The 22,029-nt window shown below is 47.9% G+C and overlaps 11 protein-coding genes across 11 annotated transcripts; 5 read left to right on the forward strand and 6 right to left on the reverse strand.

Moving 5' to 3' along the window:
* Positions 1–259: 259 nt before the first annotated feature.
* On the reverse strand, positions 260–5,248 carry BABINDRAFT_158812 (uncharacterized protein). The gene has a single exon (XM_019127297.1). The coding sequence runs from the start codon at positions 4,767–4,769 to the stop codon at positions 351–353; it is 4,419 nt and encodes a 1,472-aa protein (XP_018987490.1). The 5' UTR covers positions 4,770–5,248; the 3' UTR covers positions 260–350.
* A 226-nt stretch (positions 5,249–5,474) lies between these two features.
* On the forward strand, positions 5,475–6,058 carry BABINDRAFT_158814 (uncharacterized protein). Its single transcript, XM_019127298.1, has one exon. The coding sequence runs from the start codon at positions 5,615–5,617 to the stop codon at positions 5,768–5,770; it is 156 nt and encodes a 51-aa protein (XP_018987491.1). The 5' UTR covers positions 5,475–5,614; the 3' UTR covers positions 5,771–6,058.
* A 455-nt stretch (positions 6,059–6,513) lies between these two features.
* On the reverse strand, positions 6,514–7,606 carry BABINDRAFT_158815 (uncharacterized protein). The gene has a single exon (XM_019127299.1). The coding sequence runs from the start codon at positions 7,230–7,232 to the stop codon at positions 6,747–6,749; it is 486 nt and encodes a 161-aa protein (XP_018987492.1). The 5' UTR covers positions 7,233–7,606; the 3' UTR covers positions 6,514–6,746.
* BABINDRAFT_158816 (uncharacterized protein) lies at positions 7,221–7,611 on the reverse strand. The gene is made up of 2 exons (XM_019127300.1): positions 7,362–7,611; positions 7,221–7,297 (listed from the first exon to the last, which is right to left on the reverse strand). Exons 1-2 carry the CDS (start codon positions 7,585–7,587, stop codon positions 7,266–7,268), a joined length of 258 nt encoding a protein of 85 aa, XP_018987493.1. The 5' UTR covers positions 7,588–7,611; the 3' UTR covers positions 7,221–7,265.
* A 1,118-nt stretch (positions 7,612–8,729) lies between these two features.
* BABINDRAFT_158817 (uncharacterized protein) lies at positions 8,730–9,419 on the reverse strand. The gene has a single exon (XM_019127301.1). It carries the CDS (start codon positions 9,312–9,314, stop codon positions 8,769–8,771), a length of 546 nt encoding a protein of 181 aa, XP_018987494.1. The 5' UTR covers positions 9,315–9,419; the 3' UTR covers positions 8,730–8,768.
* A 958-nt stretch (positions 9,420–10,377) lies between these two features.
* BABINDRAFT_10646 (uncharacterized protein) lies at positions 10,378–11,695 on the forward strand (the record flags this gene model as incomplete). Its single annotated transcript, XM_019126776.1, has 1 exon — positions 10,378–11,695. One exon carries the CDS (start codon positions 10,378–10,380, stop codon positions 11,536–11,538), a length of 1,161 nt encoding a protein of 386 aa, XP_018987495.1. The 3' UTR covers positions 11,539–11,695.
* A 20-nt stretch (positions 11,696–11,715) lies between these two features.
* BABINDRAFT_68440 (uncharacterized protein) lies at positions 11,716–12,910 on the forward strand. The gene has a single exon (XM_019132521.1). It carries the CDS (start codon positions 11,992–11,994, stop codon positions 12,817–12,819), a length of 828 nt encoding a protein of 275 aa, XP_018987496.1. The 5' UTR covers positions 11,716–11,991; the 3' UTR covers positions 12,820–12,910.
* A 92-nt stretch (positions 12,911–13,002) lies between these two features.
* On the forward strand, positions 13,003–13,902 carry BABINDRAFT_5174 (phosphatidylinositol-specific phospholipase C; the record flags this gene model as incomplete). Its single annotated transcript, XM_019132165.1, has 1 exon — positions 13,003–13,902. The coding sequence occupies one exon, from the start codon at positions 13,003–13,005 to the stop codon at positions 13,900–13,902; it is 900 nt and encodes a 299-aa protein (XP_018987497.1).
* Positions 13,903–14,802: 900 nt separating this feature from the next.
* On the reverse strand, positions 14,803–17,463 carry BABINDRAFT_26988 (uncharacterized protein; the record flags this gene model as incomplete). The annotated part of the gene is made up of 1 exon (XM_019131397.2): positions 14,803–17,463. A coding segment is annotated over one exon (2,661 nt), but the record flags the coding sequence as incomplete, so codon positions are not given.
* A 1,395-nt stretch (positions 17,464–18,858) lies between these two features.
* On the forward strand, positions 18,859–19,354 carry BABINDRAFT_158820 (uncharacterized protein). The gene has a single exon (XM_019127302.1). It carries the CDS (start codon positions 19,042–19,044, stop codon positions 19,246–19,248), a length of 207 nt encoding a protein of 68 aa, XP_018987499.1. The 5' UTR covers positions 18,859–19,041; the 3' UTR covers positions 19,249–19,354.
* A 1,281-nt stretch (positions 19,355–20,635) lies between these two features.
* On the reverse strand, positions 20,636–21,076 carry BABINDRAFT_5176 (uncharacterized protein; the record flags this gene model as incomplete). The annotated part of the gene is made up of 2 exons (XM_019132166.1): positions 20,636–21,026; positions 21,054–21,076. 2 exons carry the CDS (start codon positions 21,074–21,076, stop codon positions 20,636–20,638), a joined length of 414 nt encoding a protein of 137 aa, XP_018987500.1.
* Positions 21,077–22,029: the final 953 nt, after the last annotated feature.

Raw genomic sequence — 22,029 nt, forward strand, 5'->3', positions numbered from 1 at the left:
TAAGTGTTTCATTGTCAGATGGAAGTAATTCATACCCTATGTAAGTCTGGCGGTTCTTTCTTCCTATATACACTATATTGCAAGCTAATATAGAGCTAACTAAATAGGTATCCCACCTATCGAGTAGGTATATATCACATAATACATTACCCAAAAGCTTCCACGCCTAAGGCTAATGAAACAATCTCATATACTATCTTACAGTTTTAACTTGTAAAATTGGAACATAAGATATGTATAGGACAAATATTAAACAATTGGCATAAGGAATAAAAATGAAACACAAGAGAAACCCTGTCTCGCGTCCCCTGGTCAACGCGTAGAGACTAATGAAACAGGAAGGTTCCCGCCTAAGCCTTCTTCTTACCGAAGGAGAACTTCTTGACACGGAAGAGCCAGTAGGTAAGCACCATGGCAAAGATGTTGAAAAAAATGTAGACCCAGAGCAACCCAAAGTTTCTCCAGAGCTGTCCAAAGTTGGTATTGATAGCCTTCAAGTACTCATCACCAGACTTGTAGCTACAGTAGCCACAAGCAGAGGTGGCATCAGGATTGCTCAAGTAACCAGAATTGTCAGTAATGTAGTTACCTGCATACTCCTGACAGGTTTGGCCATTTGGTGGGTTGAAGTAAGCCATCTCGACGGAGGAACACTCAACCTTTCTGTCACGCAACACCAACATCACAAAGTTCGCAACAAAGTAGGTGTATGGGGAAACGTGGTACATCCACTTCCACCAGCCCATCAACTTAAATGGTTGCACGACACCACAGAAGGAAATCATGAAGGTGAAACACAAGGCGGAGATGATATTGGCAGATGGCAAATCAGGAGAAATGTAAATCACAAGCAAGCCGAAAGACACGTAGTACAATTGGAAGAGGATGGAGTAGTTCAAGAAGTAATTACCAGCAAAGAGCGCACTGTTGTCGATTCTCAATGGGAAGTACAAGCAGCAGAAGAAGAAAGTGGAGCCGATTATGCAGTATGGAAGCTCAGTGATGAACTGCGAAAGCAACAATGTGGACCAGTGGTAGGTGTTAGACTTGCTTTCTCTCACTTCAAACAACTCTCTCGAGGCGTAGGCACGATCCTGGATCTGGTTAATCAACGGCGTGGAGGTCACGACAGACAAGAACGCAACAAAGACGGCGTTTTGCATACCGGTCAAGGTGTTCTTGAGCGCCCAGAACGTGAAGCCGATAAACAAACCAGGGAAAATCATCAACACAAGCTTAGACATGATGTAGTCTGGAGATCTCCAGAATTGGATCATGGTTCTACCAAGCACTGTCTTCAACTGCACGAGGTAAGGAGCGGCATAGGTGCTGTTCAACTGCTCGGTAGGGGTCTGGGAGACAATCTGGGAAGTTTCCTGAATCAATTTGGAAATGGTTTCGGTGGTATCGGCGTATTCTGGCGAGGAGACCCACTTTTGGAACCAATCTTCGTGCACAGAGGCGGTAGCACCGGCCCCAATAGACTCCAAGATATACTCAGCTGGGTTTTCCGAGCGCCCACACTGGCGGGCGCCATTTCTCTCAAAGTAGTCCAAAAGGACCTGGGAGTGCTTGCCGATATCACCAAAGTAGACGGTTTGGCCGCCCTTCTTCAAGAGTAAAAGGCGATCAAACTCCTCGAATAAAGTAGCCGACGGCTGGTGAATGGTACACAAAATGGCCTGCCCGGCGTTAGCCAAGTCGCGCATAAGCTTGACAATAGCCCAGGCGGACTGCGAATCCAAACCAGAAGTTGGCTCGTCCAAAAACAACAACAAAGAGGGCTTGGCAACTAACTCGACACCGATAGACAACTTCTTTCTCTGCTCGACGTTCAACCCATAGCCAACGTCACCGACAATGGCATCGGCGTAGTTGGTCATACCCAAGATCTCAATGATCCTCTCGACATAATCAAACTTTTCCTCATCAGAGATGGAGGTTGGACGGCGCAACTTGGCAGAGAAACGGAGCGACTCACGCACAGTGGACTCAGACACGTGCAAATCCTGCTGCTGCACGTAACCGGTTCTTCTCTGGAAAGAGTTGTCGATCGGCTTACCATTCACAAGCATGTCACCAGTGATGACTCCCATGTCGACTCTCTGAGACAAGACGTTCAACAAAGTGGTTTTACCGGCACCGGATTCACCCATCAACGCGGTCAAGGTACCTGGCTTAACGTAGCCCTGAACATTGTCCAAAAGCTTACGCTTTTCGCCCTTGATGTCGATCACGTAGTCAACATTCTGCCACATAAACACGTCCTCGCCACCCAAGTCTTCAAAGACCTTTCTGGCACCGGTGGAGATTCTTTGCGGAGCGTTGTCAAACATAGCATTGTTACCATTTTCCACATCACTGGTCTTTTTGGTTGCAGACATGATCATCACAGTGTCCTTGGACGTACCCTTCTTGAACATTAATCTGTCACCACCGCCTTTCATTGGACTCTTGTACTCCGTTGCAAGAATCTTCAAAGACGTAAAGAAGATCCAGAATCCGATGAGAATGCCCAAGTTTCTCCAGACGTGCGAGTAGCTGTATTGGAAGTTGACCTTCATGTAGGCATCACCGGAAACCCAAGACTGGCCGACCACAGAGCCCTTGAAAGCACACGACTTGTAGACAGACGAGATGCTGGTATACTGACCACCACTTGGAATAAGCGAGGAGCCACAGTCCATTTCCCTGCCATGGAACTCGTTGGTGATGATGGCTTCGAAGGCGTAGAACAATGGGTTGATGTAGGAGATCCACTTGAACCACGGGTGCATCGATGGTCTCTGGATCATGAACGAGGCATACATTAATGTCATTAAGATACTGCAACCGGCAACAGCGTTGGCGCCGGCAAAACTCTGGTTGAACTCAGCAATCATCTGGAAGAACGACGACATGGTCAAGGCGGAGACCACGATGAACAACAAGAAAATGAAAAACTTGGCCGCGTCAACCGCAAGGTTGGTCAAGAAGTAGTAGATGATGGAGAAGAAAATGATGGTGATAAGCTTGGTGGGGAAATCAGTCAACACCGAGGAGAAGGCTTCGGCAGACGGGTGATAGAACGAGTACGACTTCTGTTTCTGGACGATCGGCCTCTTGGCGAAACAGTTGGCCATTTCGGCGATACCCATGAAGCAAAAATACAAGCATGAAAAGAAAAGGACACCACCACGCGAAAACGCACCGGAAGTCCCCTCAGGTGTCTTCCAGTACAAAGACCCAGTGATCAACGATTGGATTATAGCAGCTGCCACCTGGGTGATGGTGTAGGCCTTGTCACCCCAGTTCCGCTGGAACCCTCTGATAGTCAACAAACGCAACTGTGCCAAGTAGGTTAAGGTGAACTGAGACTTGGCTCTGTTGTGCTTCATCTTCTCTTGTTTCTGCGCTGCGTGTAACGCGCGCTTGGTCTCGTCGACATTGACCTTGGCGTTGTGAGCGGCAATATCACCGGTCAACTTGGCGTACTCGCGGGACTCGTGCCAGTACTTTTCAAACTCCTCGGCGGTGTGTGGCACGCGCTTTTCGTACCCAGGCTGGGCGAATCTCCCGATGGGGTCGGTGATGGCGGTGAGGAACTCGGCAGTGGACTGTCTTGGGGGACACTGGAAGCCCATGTCCTCGAAGTACTTCTTGGCCTCGGTCACCGGCCCGTAATAAACCTGTCTCCCGGCGTATAACACCATGGTCTTGTCAAACAACTCGTAAATCTGCTCACCGGCCTGGTAGGCGGTTACAAACGCAACCGACTTGAGCAAATTGGTGGAAGTTCTGATCGCCTGGGCAAACTCCAACGCGGTGGAAGCGTCCAACCCTCTGGTGGCATTGTCCCAGCAGTAGACGGAGCCTCTGGCGGCAAGGGCCTCGGCGATAGACACTCTCTTTCTCTCACCACCGGACACACCCCGCACTAAGTCGTTACCGACTTTGGTGTTGTAGGTATGGCGCAACCCGAACACGGTCGCAAGGAGGTCGCGCATCGCAGTGATGAACTTCTCACGGCTCACATTGTTGACGCGGAGCTCTGGAGTCTTACAGGCGATGGCGAAGCGCAAGGTCTGGTCGACGGTCAAGTGCGGGAAATGGTTGTCCAACTCGGGGTTGTAGATCAAGTCGGACTTGAAGTCACGCAACATGTCTTCCTGTGGAATCCCGTCGTACAACACGTTACCGGACGTGTGAGTGAACTGGGCAGTCTCTCCCCCAATGGTCTTGAGGAAGGACGAACACCCGGCGCCCGGACGCCCGAGAACAAGCACCATCTCACCACTATGGGCCAACCCAGCCATTTCGTGGAGAATCTTACGTTCCGGGGTTCTGCGATTCTTGATCTGCTCGATTATTGTGCCGGGGAGGTTGAGGATGTTCCCCACCGTTGGGGCGAAAGAGACGGACTCGTCAATCCCGTAGGCGGCCACATCGGTGAAGGCGACGCTGGAGGAGCGAAGTTGGATTCCCTGGGCAGACGCACGCTTCACAAACAAGGAGAGGATCAACTGCAAGTCAAAGTCTTCAGGGTCAATCACAATCGGCTGGTCTCTCGTGGTGTGGCGGGACAACCTCTCGGTGTAGCTGGTCAAACGCTCCACAATCGCGGGGTTGGTCATAATCCGGGTGGCTTCGTCTCTAGCGTGTGGGTCGGCAACAAAGTCGTGCTCCAGTGAGTCAGAGCCTGAAAGTGGGCTCACGGAGGCTTTTTTGGCAGAGTCATTGTACTTCTCTGCTTCGTCCATGCTACTAGACGTATTATTGAGACTGGACATTACTCTTAATGGTGCCTGCAAAACTACATGGCGCTACGCGGGACGAGGGCTCTATATATATACGCTACAGAGCCGAGAGAAGAAAGGGAGGTAGGAGAAAGGAAAGGTAGAAGGGCAGAAGGAAGGGCGGGAAGTGACGTCAGTTTAAGAAACCATTCTGTCTTAAGAAGGTTATTACTAATATTTGGTAGAATGTATGTCAGGAATACAGAAAAAGAAATTCACTGCAGGCGTAGGGTAACTTGCGTGGGACAGAACGACGGGCAAACTAAGGTGCATTTTTGCTCGTACGTGCAGAATAAACGTGGGGAATCAGACAGAACTGTAGATCGACGGAGGTCTGCACCATCATCTCTCTCTTGTAAACTTATACCGGCGAAATATAAAACGCGAGGTTTTCGTATTTCGGAGGAGCACTGGTCGGTGGCTTTGGATAGAATTTGTGACAAATTAGAGACATCACGAACTGTCCTGCATATATTATGAGGGGCGTCAGGGTGCTAGCTCTGGAAGAATTAGAATAGCCGGTCCAGCCCGCAGCATCTTGTATTTATCCACTCCGAAAGCGTGCTTGACGCCGAGAGATTGTGAGTAGTAGGACAACCCCGGTGCGACTCCCCGGTAGACTCTCAAATTAGATTCTTTCATAGTTGGCACCAGGCTTAGACTGCCATTGCTGCACCATTAGTAATCTATCGGTATGTCTCTTAACCTTATATATTGACTGTGGTATCTAATCGCTGTTGAAATCCGATTCCAGTGGCACTTGAGCTAGCTCTAAAGGTTAGACAAAAACTTTTGAGTCATAGAGAACATACACTATGTGCTAGTTGCTCGGGTTCGGGATGAAGTTCTCTCCGGCGCGTTGTACCAATACACTGCATGAAGATTCGCTCGAGTCAAAATGTACACAAGATGTTGATGCACCAGGCATAAAAATAGATCCGCGGTTTGCGACACTGTCTCGGACGCCTGCTATACGACCTACCCTGGTAATGTAGATATAATTTTTCACGGATAAATATGTATAAAACGCTCAACCATGAATTGCTAACCCTGCCACAACCACCAGAAGAGATGCTTTGGTTTTTTGTACGATATTCGGCTGCGAGTGCATAGTCAATGAGAGATTACTCTTTGGTACGCGCCGACAGGATATGCTCCAAGATAGCATCAGCTCAACGTAGAGGTTTAGGTTCAAGTAACGCGAATCAAGGGACAAATTTGCCCTGCGGTCAAAATTGATGAGATTCTCCCTATCTAGATGAAATAATCTGCTTACGCCCCCCCCCCCATCCAGAGTAGAATATCTCCGGTCTGGGTTGCAAGGGTATAGGCTTTCCTGACATATGCTTACACACGTACGATGGTATTCAAACTACGGTTTTTCACTTGTAAAGCACTCTATACGAGAAGTAGGATAGTTTTTCTTTGTCTCGAGACTTTTCCGGCTTAGCTGTCGCACCTTCTGTAATATAAGACTTTTGATGAAAGTTAGCACAGGTCTCCCTTATGAGTGTTTATCCTAGGACGGGCGGCGCAAGTGTGGAGAATTCTGTACCACACCATAGGCGTAATTTCTAAGATTTGGCACATCTCTCACACGGTTGGGTTGTTATCTTTGAAGGATCTTATGAAAGACAAGATCACACCCTCGGCGCATGATCTTTTACAGCATGGGGATATCATATTGTTACTCTTCAATACATTTCTCTCCTACGCGTGTCTGAAGCTAGGTTAAGAACTGGGTTATATTAATTCAACCGTTTATTCATTTTGTAGTATATCTAGCAGGTAACTGTAGACATAATTAGCTGAGAGAAAATCCTGGCTACTCTAAACCTTTTGCGTACAGAAGATTTAGACGGTCTTACATTCAACTCCTGTGTGGTATTACCTGTAAGGCGCATATCCACAAACCGAGGTCATCCACATAAACTAATTCGCTTTCTTGGGAGATCTTTTCTTGAGGGTAGCTCAGAGTGGCAACAACTTGAACTTCACTGAAACCATTCTTTCCACGATACATTGTAGAATGATCGTTACAAGAGTTGGAAAAATGGTAGCCATGGTCCCTCTGTAGACGTTGAGCCTATTGCTGTTGGAGTCGATATCATCAACAACCTTCTTGGTGTAAGTTTCGGCCAACATTGGATAGTTTTTTATGGCTATTTGTCTTCTCTCAACAATCGAAACGTCAAGTTCAGGACAGGTATAGACAGAGGTCTCTGGGAAAGGTATGGTGTCTGCGATATTCGTCTTAACACCCCCAGTAACCACATTGAGCACTCTAGCGCCGAATGGTTTCATCTCCAAGTGCAAGACAGCCGCAAACTGGTGAATCGCAGCCTTGGTGGCACCGTAGATGGGGCCCCATAGGAAAGGCATGGTACTCGCAATAGATCCAGTGAAGACGATGATACCCTTGGCTTCAATCAAAAGCAAAGATAACTCTCGTGTCATTCTAACCGGACCAAGAACGTTGGCCTGGAAGCATTACAATGCCTGTTTGTCAGTAATGTCGATCACTGGAAAGATGCATGTTGAGTTGCATTAGTAATTGCTTCAAGATATAATGATTTGTGTACGTACACTGGCCAGCGTTGTTGTACAACACGTCAAGTCTGCCGTTGGTCTCCTTTTCAACGTAAGCTTTGACTTTTTTAACGCTTTCCAAGTCAGTGACATCACAAGTAAAGGTCTTGACGCCGTACTTCTTTAATTCTTCCATTGGCTCCAATCTCCTTGCACAGGCATAGACTTGGTAGCCTCTTTCGGCCATTTCACCGGTTATGGCTATGGTCTTTTGTTGAGGCATATTGAATGTAGAAATTGGGTTGTGGATCCAAGCGAATAGCAGGGTAAGAGTTTAAAATATACTCCGAATTTTGGCGAGTATATATGCTTGCTTGCGATTGCAGGTTATGCAGGGAGCCGCAAAATTAAGCTTCGTGACTCGTCATACGAGTTCCAGGTTCCTGCATTTTCTTTCCTAAATCTCACGCGCGTGAAAATATATTACTGCCAGTCTGGAAAATTGAGCATAGCCCACGCTACCAAATACATTGTGTATCATTTTACAACCAAAAGAAGGAAGTTGGAAAATATACACAACAATTTCCTAGCTGCTATAGGGAAAGTGACTGAGTATGCCTCATCAGTCTAAGGCTAGAATGAAAATTAGGCGAGCTTATATTTCTAGGTATTCTGATACCTCCGAGCACTCTGGCAATGAGCATAGTCATTAAAGACACTCACTATTCAAAGAAACGATTAGCCAATTAAATATCACCGTAAATTAGTAAAGCGACACCATTAAGATAACCACTATCAATACCACCACACATGAACTGGATGATCCCCATAAATCCTAGAAATTTCCCGCCCTCCCCTTGATTTGTTTGCCACATAAGCGTCCCTAAAAAGTCTAAAAACCCGCCAGAAATTTTTGTGGGGAAGAGGCCTGGCGCAAATATATTAACAATGGTATTATGTGGGCCCATCTTCAACGCAAGTACTCTACTCAAGCGATTCAGACTAACCTTGGAAGCATAGTACTCGTAGGATCGGCCAAATATTTCACCTTTTCCAAATCTGGCTCGGGTGAAACTTTTTATGACTGAATCGATTCCGCTCAATCCCCCACTTCGTAGAAACCGATCTTACCCCATCTCCCATTAGTAGCCAAAACACAGGGTTAATTATTTGAATGATTACGTAATTATCCAGGCCCAAAAACATAATATACCAGCACAAAAATGCGTTAGTACGGCTACTTTATGTAGCGTACGTGGGTTGCATCTACTAAATAATAGTGGATCCTATTAGCTAGTCAAGGAAATCCATTTCTAACAAAAAAAAAACTGAAAAGTTTATTTGCGGTGACGGGCGATTAGTGTTCACGCAATTTAAACTCGTTGTACAAAGCAGAAAGTTTTATTTACAAAGGCACCCCGAGTCTTATATTAATGTCGCAAAGCCCTTGTGGGTTTATATCGGTCATAGCCACTCTGGTTTTGGTCGTGCTTCGGACAAAAGCCGGCGCAAGAATGCAACCGTCTGAATGTACGAATAGTTCTCCTTGTAAGTCTCAAGATTCCTGGTTTCAAGTGTAAAGCTATCGTGAATGCCCATAGGTTCGACTAAAAGGCAGGACGGGTTGACTTTCGCGGCTAGTGTCCAAGACACGATATCATCAAACATCGTTTCTCTTTCACCAGCCACCACTAGCATCTCAGAGGGCAACACACCCTTCCAGTCCTCTTCTTTTGTATCATAAGGACTAACCTCTGGAAGTAATCGCAAACTTCTGTCGGGTTGATAAGCCTCACTGGTAATTTTACACAAGCGGAAAGTAATCTTGTCTGAGTAACTATTCCGGGCGTAGGAGCCTGTGTATTTAGGGTTCAAGTTAAGCCAAGGGGAGATAAGAATCGCCGCCTTAGGAACCTTTCCAGTCGGAATTTTGACGGCAATAGCATCTACAGGCATCTTTATATGCTTCATCAAGGAAACAGCAAGCAATGCACCGGCAGAATCACCCATCAAAATTACATTACTGTGCCCATCACCAACGGTCAACTGGTGGTATATGAATGCGATCTCGTTGATAGCCACCGGATAAACGGCTTCTGGTGACAATGAATAATTGACGGCGAGGATAGAAAGTCTTTCGCAGCCCGTTCCGAGGTGAATGTAGGCAAGCGCCTTGAGCTGGGCGACCGAAGTAGGCAGTACCATTCCACCGCCGTGCAAGTAAAAAATGACGGGATCGTCTGCCCGTATCCTGTCTGCTTCTACCACCCACACAGCATCACCCTGCTCTGATTCCATGTAAACCTTGCCAAAGTTTCGAGGGAGCGGAATCTCCTTCTGGAGAAACGGCTTTGCCCAGGAAAATGTGGTCTTCAACGGTGCCAGCCGTTTAGGCGACGCTACAATATCCTGAACCGAACAGTATTCCAGGATGTGATGGGTAAATAGCACCCAAATCAAGGAGCGGATATCTTTACAGACGAAGGTCGAACCAACGGTGTGGTGGAGAAGAATGTGATAGAGGACCTTCGTCGGAAGGATAAGGAGCACCGAGGTTATCAAGTAAAGGGTGAACATAGTTCTGCTATCTCTAGGAAATAAAACATTACAGGGTGGATTAAAGTGGGTCTTAAAAACTTCAGGGTCCATGGGTCCCCAATCAGTTTCACTACGAGCCGAGACGGAGTTCGGCACCGCAGGCGAGATATTCGGCCCGTGAATATATGTCTACTACACATTGAAGCTCACCAACGTGGAGACGTACCAGTATAAGCCTAATTTGACGCGATAGATTATCCGGATTTCAACTAATCCAGTTTTAGCTCGGTTATTTTTACCTATGGGCTTTCACTCGTATAAAATAAAAGCTTCCGCCACCACACCGTTACCGACAGTATCGTTTGTCCAGCTCTTATTTCGCGGATTGGGTGCTAGTTCGCGATTACAGTTTGAGGCATGGTTTCGCGAACGTCAAACCGCTATTCAGATTCGCGCATCCTCAGTTCATGTTCGCAGTGCAAATAACAGCGACTCGCACGTCTCGGCCTCATCCCCCATCCATTACCACCTCACAATGTTTGCCTCCTTCGCCAAAAAGCTCGTAGATACCGCCGGCCAGTTATCCAATACTCTCAACCAACCGTCAGACGCTTCCGATCCGTATTTCAAAGGGTTCACTCAGGGGTTGCGCGTCTTATCTGTTAGTGCCGACGCCCAGTTTGAGTCATGGTTTGACTACATCGTGGGAGTTAACGGACACAATTTACTGTATATCCAGACCAGCAACGGTTTTGCTATTGATCACCAGGTGTTCTTTGAGGAATTGAGCCGTGGGGCTGGGTCTGTTACTGTCTGGTCTGCCAAGGGCGGGGTGGTGCGCACTGTGACGTTACACGTGGATGCGGTAGAACAGGCTCTATCATTACGAGAAATCCCAATCACACCTACGAACCCGGAAACCTCCGAAGACCCGTACAACCAAAGCGTTATCTCGCAGACACTCTTTGAAAAGCTCGGACTCAAGCTTCAGCTCCAGCCGTTGGCCGCCGCCACGTACGTGTGGCGTGTTTTGTCCGTTCAACCTGACACAAACGCGGAAAAGTTGGGGCTTATACCCATGAGCGACTACATCATGGCAGTGGGAAACGACGGGCTTTTGTGCACGGGCGGAGAAACGTTGTTGTCGAAGGTGATGACTAGCTACTATTCGAAGTACAACTCGCAGTTCCACTACGACCAAAGTCACAGGCCACAAAAGACCGCCATGGATGACTTGGTTTTGTATGTGTACAACCATGACTATGACGTGGTGCGGCCGGTGAACATCAACTTCCCAACCTTGACCTCCAACGGTGCACTTCCAGAGTTCCGTTTAGGTTGCGACGTGGGCTACGGTTACTTACACAGAGTTCCAGAGGTATTTGGTAAGTGGGATTCTGCGGTGCAGTCCCAGAGTGGCAGCGATGTACTTTTCGAGTCGGCCTCCCCAGTTCCAGAGCCGTTGCCAGTGTCCAACCCAGCCGACCTCATCACGCCCGCGATGCTTGCATCTCAGACACAGCATCCGCGCACAAAGAAGAAAAGCAGAGCGCCGGGCAACACTTACGGCGCGAACTACGAGTTTAACGATTATTTGAATGAGGAGTTGGACAAGAGCCGCAAGATGGATGAGCAGTATTCGGGCGCGAATACCGGCAGCGTTCCACCACCTCCACCACCCCCGGCGAGAGAATAGATTGCTGGATTCCGATAGCTATAGAGAGGGGAGATAAGGTCCGAAACTTTCCTTCGATACTGTCGTGGATGTTTATAGTTAGATATTAAAAGCAAACGTGAGTATTTTATTAGTCTCAGGACTTATTGTACATGTTACGCAAATTGAAAGATACCGGATCTAATTAATTTTGATAAGAATTGTAAATAGTGATATACACATGTATATATTCTAAGAAACCTTGTAGAGAGCTGTGATATATAGCCCTTTAGCTTCAGTAAAGCCGCACCACCCGCGCCGCGCCGCACCTCTTATAGCGTCACCAAAAAACTCATGTATGCGCGGTTTGGAAGGCAAACATTAACACACTCCAACACTCCTCCTCCCAAAGGCTGGACGGCAAAAATTCACTACCGGCGTCTGGTACTTTGAGCTCTCGGTATCAGAAAAGGATCACATATATCGAGTCCTAATATGGAGCCTTCCCAAGCTGATTGTCTCCCCGCGGGACCCACGCGGAAACCGCGTCTGATCTTGTCCCTCTCTGCAAAGATTGAATCTAAACAATCCGCGGGTAAACGAATTTCGCTGATGGGATCTGTTTTTAAATCACCTCCAAAGACCTCTATCACGCTTTCTTCTAGATCCAGGGGAATCCTAAGTCAGGTGGATCTCACGTCCACTCTGCGAAAGCTCGTTTTTGAGGAAGGACTCAAGACTGGGGAAGGACCCAAACCAGGAATCTCCATTTTTAGCTTGCAGGCCAAAGCGAAGAGCTCCCTGGATAAAATAAAAATTTCTACAACGACACCTTTTGATGCGAAGCCCCTAGATGCTGTCGATATCAATCAGTTTGCGCCCAGCTTCCATTCCACGGCAAACCTCCCTGACACTATTGACCCCACTAATTCCATTTCATCCCGGTTCCTCCCTCCCCATTTCCAGTCTCCCAGCGTGGACGGAGCCACCGCACAGGTGCTCAACTCCGTACAAGGCCTCGCCAACTGGTACGACCTCACCCAATTTGACTACGAGGCTCCCCAACCTCCCACGCATGCAATTGAACAGGTGATCCCTCACCAAACCTCAGACCTTTTTATCGTCGTGAAGGTGCGGGAGTTGGGTACGGGCGACACGCTGTTGGCGGGGCTCATCAGGCTAAACTCGCACACACGCATCGGTGCCGGAAACTTTCTCGCGCTCGCATCCCAGTACGTGCCGCTTCAATTATCCATGAAAGAGCATCCTGAAATTCGCTGCGTCCCGGTATATGCGAAGTGGCAGGTTAGACCGAGCTTCTGACATTTCGAGCGGCGGCATGCACAATCCGCAGTAAATCTAATTTATTGCAACCCTCTCTGTTTTCCATCGGACATTCTATGCACAAAAAAACTTCTTTCAAATAATATTGAAAGCCCCTGAACTTCCCCACCGCTACAGAAGCATCTCCACTTGAACTGACAATCACAAGAAATATCGAATACAATGGTGCAATACAACGAATGGATGAAAGACGTCAACGACGACGCTAAACTCTCGAGTCTTTCCGTCCCTGGAACCCACAACAGTGCTGCATGCCACGTGGCCCTTCCTTCGGTGCAGTGTCAAGGGGCTTCTGTCACTGATCAGTTGAACCACGGGGTTCGTTTCTTGGATATTCGTTGTGCAAAGTTGTTTTTAGCGTCTGGCGACGATGCAAACGATTTGCAGGTTATTCACGGCAAGTTTCCCGTAAAGATTCCATTCCCCCTCAAATTGGCCAAAGTTTTGGATGAGGTTTACGCTTTTTTGCAGAGCCACGGCTCCGAGACCGTGATTGTTTCCTTGAAGCAAGAGGGCCAGGACACATGGGATAATGACTCTGACGAGTTTCCTAAGGTAATTTGGGAGAACTATGTGCGCCCGCACCAGGACCAATGGTACTTGGGGTCGGGGATTCCGCGCCTAGGTGACACCAGAGGCAAGGCCGTGTTGTTCAGACGGTTCGGGGTGAAGGACGAACAGCTTTCGCAGAACCTCGGTATTGACGCCCACTGGTGGACGTACAACACCACCGATGACGACCGCGGTGAGATCCGCGTTCAAGATTTCTGTGAGTTGAACGACACCAACGACGTCCAAAAGAAGTCCGACTATGTCAAGCAGTTGACATCGCAGGCAATCCAGTACAACGCGACTAATCCGGCCGACCCAAAGTTGTTCCTCAACTTCTGCAGTGGCTCCAACTTCTTCAACCCAGAGTGCTGGCCAGAAAAGATCGCCCAGTGCATGAGCGACGCGAATATCCAGGATTGTTTCGGAAAGGGCTGCGGGATTGTCGTGCTCGACTACTCCGAAAAGGATGATTACAAGTTGGTCAAGGAGTTGGTTGATAAGAACTTCTGAGGTAGTTTAAAACGCGGTGCATAGCTTCTATTTTTTTGTTTTGTAGCCTCTTTTCTGGTATTATTTCCTTTAAGTATGTTCCCCGTTATCTTGGTAAAGTCTAGCTGTTGAGCTACATGCAATTTCCGGGTAATATTGAGTTTAATCTGATTTATTGTTAGTATATCTCTCACACACCGTATTTTCTGATGGGTGAGAGATACGTCACATGTCTTTTTAACTATCAGGATAATTCTTGGTTTCCATACATATTTCCGCTCTGCTGGCGGCAATCATAGATAAATGCCACAGTGGCATGCTCTATCTCAAACCTGTTTTCTGCGAATAGGTCGAAAGAGCTTTATCCCTCAATTTTTGTTGTTTTTTTCTCTAGTTTAGAGGTTCACTGTTCCTAAGACTTGTGGGCTGGTAATCGTTAAAAAAATGTAAAAAGATCCATAATGACCCATACAAGAAAAGTTCCAAGGGATTTCGAGGAGCTCCACTAACACCTTACCAAGCGTAAAGACGCGTTGGTATTGAGGCATGCCGCTCATAAACGAACAGAAACTATCCCTTTTGTATCATGAGCAGATATACGAAACACCATAACTGGAAGCATGTGCAACGATATGAACTTTTCTAGGTATTTTGGGACTATATAATGCGAAATATTTCAAGCCATCCAAGTTTTATTTCAACCAGTGTAACGCATTCATGGAAATGGAACATCCCAAGCCTGCCGCGACTCATAGTCGCCAGAATTAACACTATCGTTTCGGAAATGACATTGACATTTCGCTGGTAAACTAGTGGCTCAATTTAATTTCTCTCGATCGTGAAAGGTCAATCTACAGATCTCCGTCTCACTACGAAGCACCTATATTAATAACTAACTGAGCCATGTTTTAGAATGCAATCCTAGTCAGTGCAGCGACCCTCAGCGATATGCTCAATCTGACTGAAAAGCCATTTGCCATGGTAAGCCACAACACCGACAGTCTTGGCACGGAGGCGCATATTGCGGTCGTCGGTAACAAGCACGCAGTAACGGAGTTCTGCAGCCTCCTGTGCGGTCATGATGCGCGCGGCGAGCTGTACACCATTTCCTTTCAACAAGCGGCGGCCCATCTCGTCGTGCTCGCGCACGGCCGTCAAGACCATCTGGTCAATGTTGCTGCGCCAGTTGCCATTGTTCTCGAACTCGGTAATTTCGTTCAAAGACGACGCAACGGTTCCATCAAAACGCAACGGCACCACGCGGCCCTCGCTGTTCAACTCACGCACGGTGATAACCGCGCGCGTCGCTGCATCGCACACCGCACCGTCCTGTGACCGGCGCAACAGGCGCAATTCCTGGAATACCGTCAACGGAATGCTGATACGAAGGATCCCCGCACGAATGCACTTGAAGATGCGCCCGCAGTGCTTCAACCAAATGTTGGTATCCAATGTGATGTGCGTGACACGCGAGTCAACGCGGTCACCCATGTCACCCATGTCATCAGGCGCCGCACCCGGCGCAACGAACGCTTCGTCGTCCTCATCCTCATCCTCAATATCACCGGCTGCACCGGTCTCAGACTCGTAGCCGTCATCCTCGTCCTCATCCTTGCGACTGCCACCAAGCACCAACCATAGTGCGTCCTTCTCCGTGGGCGTAAGCGTGCACGCACCCGAACGACCAACGTAGAGGCTCGTGACAGGGCCTGGGAGCGCAGCAATGCGCAGATCGCGAGCAAACGCAGCCGCCGTGCCAAACTGCGCCTCTACGGCCGCCTGCGTCTTGTAGCTGTCAGCGGAGAATTTGAAGCCGCCTTCGTCGCGAATAAGCCCGAAGTTGTAGGTGTCAGCGACGAACTTAGCGAGGAGCAAAATACGCACCAAGCGCTCGGGCTCCTCGTCCGCCGCGAACTTACTGCCGGCACCTGGGGTGTCGAAGATGTCGCGCAGTAAGCCGGCCTGAGCGGCGGAGGTGTAGTCAGTCTTGAGGTCTACAAAGTCAAACCAGAGTGTGCCCCAGCACTTGAATACCTCGGGAAGCGTCTCATGGTGGTTGTAGTAGTTCAAAAAGCCGCCTGCGAGGGCCACCTCCGGCGATGAATTGTGGAACTTGGCAAGCTCAACGAGCGCAGGCTTGTGCTGGATATCGTACAAGAGGTCGTTGAGGTAGTTGATAAACGCATCCCATGGCACAAACTTGGCGACAAAGTACTCCACCATAAGCTTCGCGGACGCATGCTTATTAGCCGCCTCGCCGAGTGCGACGAGGAAGTAGAGCCACACAATGATATGCGTGGTGGACGCAGACGTGGGGCCCGAGAGGTACGCGTCGAGCATCCGCACGGCGAGCTCCAACGCGCCCTTGTTAACGAACTCGAGGCACTCAAACCAGTTGAGCTGGTTCATGTCGCGTGCAGATAACGCGCGCGGGTCTTCGGTGACCGACAGCGCGTCGTCACGCGTGTCATCACGCGACTTGCGCTTGCGCTCCTTCTTCTCCTTGCGCTCCTTCAACGCCTCCGGGAGCGCAAAGAGGCGCGCAAATGGATTGCGCGTGTCGCCGAAGCCGGCCACGTGCGTGAGGTTGGCAAGCGCGAAATGCGCACCCTTGGCAAACCAGAACGTCAACTTCTCAAGCGTGAGTGCATGCGGGTTGCTGAAGAAGTTGAGGCCCTGTGGGTCCACGCCAAAGTTGCGCAGGTACCGGCTGACCAACAGTACCATTTCGGGGTTCTCGGGGTATGTGGGCATCAAGAGGATCTTGTGGATCTTGATAAAGTCAATAGTCGGGAGCTCTACGCTGGTGAGCACGTTGCGCTGGTTGCAGATGTTCTCCACCACCAAGCGGAGATACTGCGCGGTCGGTACAAACGGGTCACGGCACGTGACGGACTTGCCGATATTGACGAGCGCATCAAGGTTGTCTTGCTGCACCGTCAGCATGTGGTAGTAGATTTTGCCGTGCCCGAACTGTGTCTTCATCGCGAGCGCGTACCAAGTCTCGGACGACACCTTCCAGTCGATGAAGCGCGACGGGTAGAGGGCAATGGCCATGCGCGAGAGGTCACCCAACTTCTCTGCCCACCAGCCCTGCATGTCGAAGGACGTGTCGGTGAGCGCGGCAAGAATGTTGAATGCGTATGAGATGAAGCACGCGCAGATTTCGTGCTCCATGAACACGTTCACCACATTTTTCAACACCTCGAGGAAGCCCACAATACCGTATACCCAGAGTCGCCGCGGGATCTTGTACACATTAACGATCTGACGCCCTGTTTTGGACGCCAGCGGCCGGAGTGCACAGAGGAGGAAATCGTAGTACGAATCGAGAAGCCCTACATTCACGTGGTAGAGCGTCCACAAGTCCTGTGAGATCGTCGGTACAGCCTCCTGGTGATAGAGCTTGGTGTTGATTTCAAGACACCCCTTCTGGCACTGCTCTTCGAGCCGGATGATGTTCTTGTAGGTTTCCTTTAGCTTCTTTGCGAGTTGCTGGTCCTCCTCCGTAACCAAACGTGACGACTGGTCGTAGACCCCAGACACGGGGTTTGTGCCGTCGTTCTGCTCCTCGCTCAGTTCCTCTGGCGAACGGTTTACGCCTCCGAACGGCGCCTCAGGCGAAGCCGGTACGTCATGCGTGTTCGGGGGGTTGTAGGCGGAGGGAGTGGGAGTAGTCTGCACATACGCCCCGAGCCGCGGCTGGTCTGGCGACACCTTCACAGGCGGCGACGGTGCGCTGTAGATGGTGCGTTTTGGATTGCTGTTGGGGTTGTACGAGTGCGAGTTCTGTCTCTTTTGCTGCGTTGAGTAAACCTCGTTCGCCGGCGCGCCAGTGTAAAAACTCTGCTGGCTGTAGTCCATCATCAGCACGTCCTGGGGAAAGTTGGACATGGAAAAACTGTGGGATGTGGATCAAGATGAGCGGATCAAATCAGATGGTGTGAAATAGCTAGGCACAGATTGATTGGTCGCGTGGTTGTCCAAGTAGAAGGATGTGATTACTGACAGGGACTGTGATAGCACCTTATTGAGATTCTCTTTTGTTACCGTTTGCAGTTAGCTTTTGCGAATACGTCTTGCTGAGGATAGTATGTACGATTAGCTAGATGGTGCCAGTAAGTGGTATTAGCTGAGATGGCTTGACTGACACGGATTGGCTGAGAGAGATTGAAGGTGCGGTTGTGATGATTAATGAGGATAGGTGCCGATAGGGTAGAACGGCATGCAAGGTCTTGTGTACTACCGTTTCTTCGTGTGGGATCGGTAAACTGGTATATGGTTGATTAACAATGGCTCAAACGTGTCACAAGCAAACAACGTACCAATAAGCGCCAGAAGGTAACGCCGGCCCTTCGATTCGAAAATCAAAAGCGCAGCGAAAAAAGGCGCGAAAATGTGATGTGACCTGGATGCAGGAAAAAGCAACGTGTGTTCGTATGGCGCGATTTGTAAGCGATAAGAGAAAGCTCTACGAGGGTATCCGGGGATAATATAATATCTGTACGTTGTCAGCATTGTCTGAAATAGTACACTAATCCGCTACAAGATGATGTGGCATGTAACCACTTGCTCCGGCTCTTACGGATGGGGAGCGGCACGATTTATAGCGTGAATGGTGGCTCTCGCTGACATATAGGACGCTACCAGCTCGCTGGCAGAAAAGTAGCACGGAGATAGTGTGCACACAATTGCGCGAACTATAAGCGGGACCAGTACAGACCGTTATTGGGTAGTGTGGGCAGTATTTTGATCATATACAATCAGAGCCGGCATATTCCTAGCGTTTTATCTACTAAACTCTTGCAAAAGTCATTATTTGCACTTTTAGTGGGGCATTTACGCCCACGTTCCTTAGATGGGACGATAAGTTTGCGAGCGGTCCGACGGAAGCCTTTTTTACCAGACTGCCGTCATGCGCGATTAGATTCTCCGCAGTCTGCCGGCCCTGTAGTATTTGGGTTTCCCCGCACATAGCTCAATCTTTTGTGATTCTAAACGCAATATAGACCAGGCCTGGAAAACCCATGGTGTTCAGTAAGAAAAGGGTTGAAGGTTTGAGGAACGGAACTAGCACTCGCAAGGGATTGGTCGTGATACAACTCAAACCATGAATACGCCGCTCGGTAAGGTGGCATTGTGCAAAGTCACCACACTAGTATGACTCTCCCAACGCTTTACGCTTCGATTCTACAAAAACCCAAAGATCCCGATAAGATCCCATATACACTGGCACATACCCCGGAAACATGTTATACTTTCACCGTGCTTCAACGCTTCCGTGCCCGTCGACCCTTTCCTTATCTCAATGAATGCAGGATGCATTATATTCCAGTAGACCGCGCAGGGACTGCCTCGGACGGATAACCTAGCAATAAAAAGGATTCCGTGAACGTAAAAATGATTTTGTTAACGATATATTATAACCTTTTAGATAAATTCAAGATCCATCTAATAACCGTCATACTTGTCCAAATAGATGTAATTGATATTAAAATGTACGACTGCAAAGAAAATATAATCGAGACATGGATATTATAGTGCACAGAGATAATAGTCGATTAGATTTTAAAAGGTGTTATTAAAAATAAAAAAAAACACTGCACTTTGACCACTTTTTCGTCACCCAGTTGAGTGGCGAAGTCATTATATTCTGGATCGTGTCTGTCCTTTTTTGGACCGTGGAACCGCTTCTTAAAGTCCAAGATAAATTTCAAGCTCCAGACCTTGGCCCTCATAATATAGTACCAACTCAATATGGCAATAAAGCTAAAGATGGTATAGACAAGCTTGAAACTAAATTTTCTCCATTTTTGGAACCACTTGATGTTGACAAGGGCCATTGGCTCGGCCTGGGTGGTGTATGGACTGTATTCACATAAGCTGGTGGCAGCTGGGCTACCGATATAGTCACCGGAGGTATTGGTGTAGTAACTCACGTACTCACCGCAGGTCTGACCGACTGAAAGATCAACAATAGAGTATCTATATGGCTTGTAGATCAACTCTTTCTTGTCAACTAAGGGAAAACAAAAGACTGGGTAAGATACGTGAACGGAGAGGCCTCGTGTATAAAAGTCCAGAAGCCTGGCATCAAGTCATATTGTTGAAAGATCCCATAAAACATTATGACAGCAAAAATGTCGGAATTAATCATAGCAGCGGACGGAACATTTGGAGAGAAACATAAAATCCACAACCCATAAGAAACGTAGTAGAATGGAAACATGATCACGAACATTGAGAAATGACCGGCGTGCTCTGGGGTGGCAAAAAAACCAGCTGGGGGGTATAAATATATGAATTGACAAGAAATACACCAAATTATCTCCCAGGTAGTCTGGGGCAACAAAGTAGACCAGTGGAAAATATTGGACACGGATTTCCTGTCTTCAAACAATTCTAGAATCGTAGACATAAACGTGGATCTGGTTAAGCAAGGCCAAAGAGTTAATCAACAAAATGTAGACCGATAATATCACAAATTAGAAGGCAGCAAGAAAGTGATTGGCCTTAACAAAAGAGAAGTCGACAAAAAGGGCACAAATAACAGCCCCAAAGTAATTGACTCATATATAGACTGGAGATCTCCAGAACTAAAGTCTGATTCTGTTGACAAAAGAAATTTTGTTTCTGTAAAAGGTGCAACACTTGGACCCCAAGCCTTTGATATTCTGCAAACAGGCTTTTGTGGCAAGTCACAGTGAAATTGATCGATGACAGCGCATTCGTGGGTACACTCCGGAGACTCATCTCAAAAATCTTCCCAATCAGAAGCCAACTCGGAGCGGGCTGTAGCTCCAACACTGATACAGTTCAAGATGTGCTCAACGAGATTCTCGAACACATCACACTTAATCCCAAACTGCCTTTCAAAGTAGTTCGATATGGCCTCAGAGTTCAGGTCGACATCGCCAAGGTAGACAATTCTACCACCCTTCTTCAACATCAATCTGTCGAAAACCTCAAGCAAAGTGGTCGATTGTTGGTGGATGGTACACAAGATAGCCTGGTCGGAATCAGACAAGGCACGCAAAGCCCGAATTATTAACAAGGCAGATTGAGAACCTACCCCAGAAGTTGGCTCATCCAAGAACAAGAAAGACTTGAAGACCAATTTGATGGCAATGGACAAGTTTTTTACGCTATTCGAAATTCAACCCCCGGCCAACCTCACCAATAATGGCTTAGCCATGGTCCTGCATATCCAACAAGGAGATAGTCTGCTCGACGTACTCGTTTTGTTCGATCTTGGAAATAGCTTCAGACTAATGCAAGCGGTAAACAGCAGTGACTCTCTGACAGTATTCTGCCAAGTGCAAGTCCTGCCACTGGACATGACCAGCTGTTCTCTGGAAATGTGCGTCAGCTAGACGGCGGTTCACAAGTATTTCACCAGTAATGGTACCAATTCGATATAGGAAGTCAATGAGAGTGGATATTCCAATTCGATCCTTAGTAGCTGTAAATATATTGTGTATAATAATGCGCTCATACAGTGCGGATATTGAAATCAGGTGCTGTCTGGGTACTATTATCATATCAATTGGACTACACTATTTACGGGAGGTAAAAATTTAAGCCGAGCCTATCTCTATATTGGTATTCCATTTACACTGTGCGGTGTGACCTTAATTATTGGTATTCCCAGGAGCGTCAATAACAGTCTTCGCCTTCCCTGGAGGTATTCTTATAGGCCTAAAAATTACACGTCTCATCCTAGTGAAATTCAGCTAACCTTTTCATTCAAATCACCTACTAAACACTGCAGATTACAGCAAGCTTTCTTGTACCCTATGTTTCGTTTGGTCCCTTTGGCGTGTAACTAAAAAATAAAAGTATTTCTATAAGTATAGATTAAATACACATAAATCCAGAGTTAGAGGTGGCGGTAATCACGATAGCGTCTTAAATGATATACTGGTGTGGCTGTTAGAATTCAGAGCCGATCTACATCATTATTCAATAGTATCAGCCGATAAAATAGTTCAATGCTTCTGTACATTCACTGGAGTTAAAGGAGAATTCGTCTAGCTGATTCTCCATGCGCCGTGGTACCTCTCCGCCCCCCTCGTTTTCATGTGTAAACAAGATATTCCAAAATTGGCTGCAGCGACGCATGCACTGGAAGCCTCGGGCATCGACCTA

This window comes from Babjeviella inositovora, assembly GCF_001661335.1.
Source record: "Babjeviella inositovora NRRL Y-12698 unplaced genomic scaffold BABINscaffold_1, whole genome shotgun sequence".
NCBI lineage: Eukaryota > Fungi > Ascomycota > Pichiomycetes > Serinales > Babjeviella > Babjeviella inositovora.

Bases quoted from the DNA above. Each gene is read 5' to 3' on its own strand.
- BABINDRAFT_158816 (XM_019127300.1), bottom strand. From the start codon at position 7,587: ATGCCTCAACAAAAGACCATAGCCATAACCGGTGAAATGGCCGAAAGA. The intron at 7,298-7,361 runs GTACGTACACAA...GCATCTTTCCAG, and splicing joins GTACAACAACGCTGGCCAGT to TGATCGACATTACTGACAAA.
- BABINDRAFT_158820 (XM_019127302.1), top strand. From the start codon at position 19,042: ATGACTCTCCCAACGCTTTACGCTTCGATTCTACAAAAACCCAAAGAT.
- BABINDRAFT_158815 (XM_019127299.1), bottom strand. From the start codon at position 7,232: ATGACACGAGAGTTATCTTTGCTTTTGATTGAAGCCAAGGGTATCATC.
- BABINDRAFT_158812 (XM_019127297.1), bottom strand. From the start codon at position 4,769: ATGTCCAGTCTCAATAATACGTCTAGTAGCATGGACGAAGCAGAGAAG.
- BABINDRAFT_158817 (XM_019127301.1), bottom strand. From the start codon at position 9,314: ATGGGTGATTCTGCCGGTGCATTGCTTGCTGTTTCCTTGATGAAGCAT.
- BABINDRAFT_158814 (XM_019127298.1), top strand. From the start codon at position 5,615: ATGAAGTTCTCTCCGGCGCGTTGTACCAATACACTGCATGAAGATTCG.
- BABINDRAFT_68440 (XM_019132521.1), top strand. From the start codon at position 11,992: ATGGAGCCTTCCCAAGCTGATTGTCTCCCCGCGGGACCCACGCGGAAA.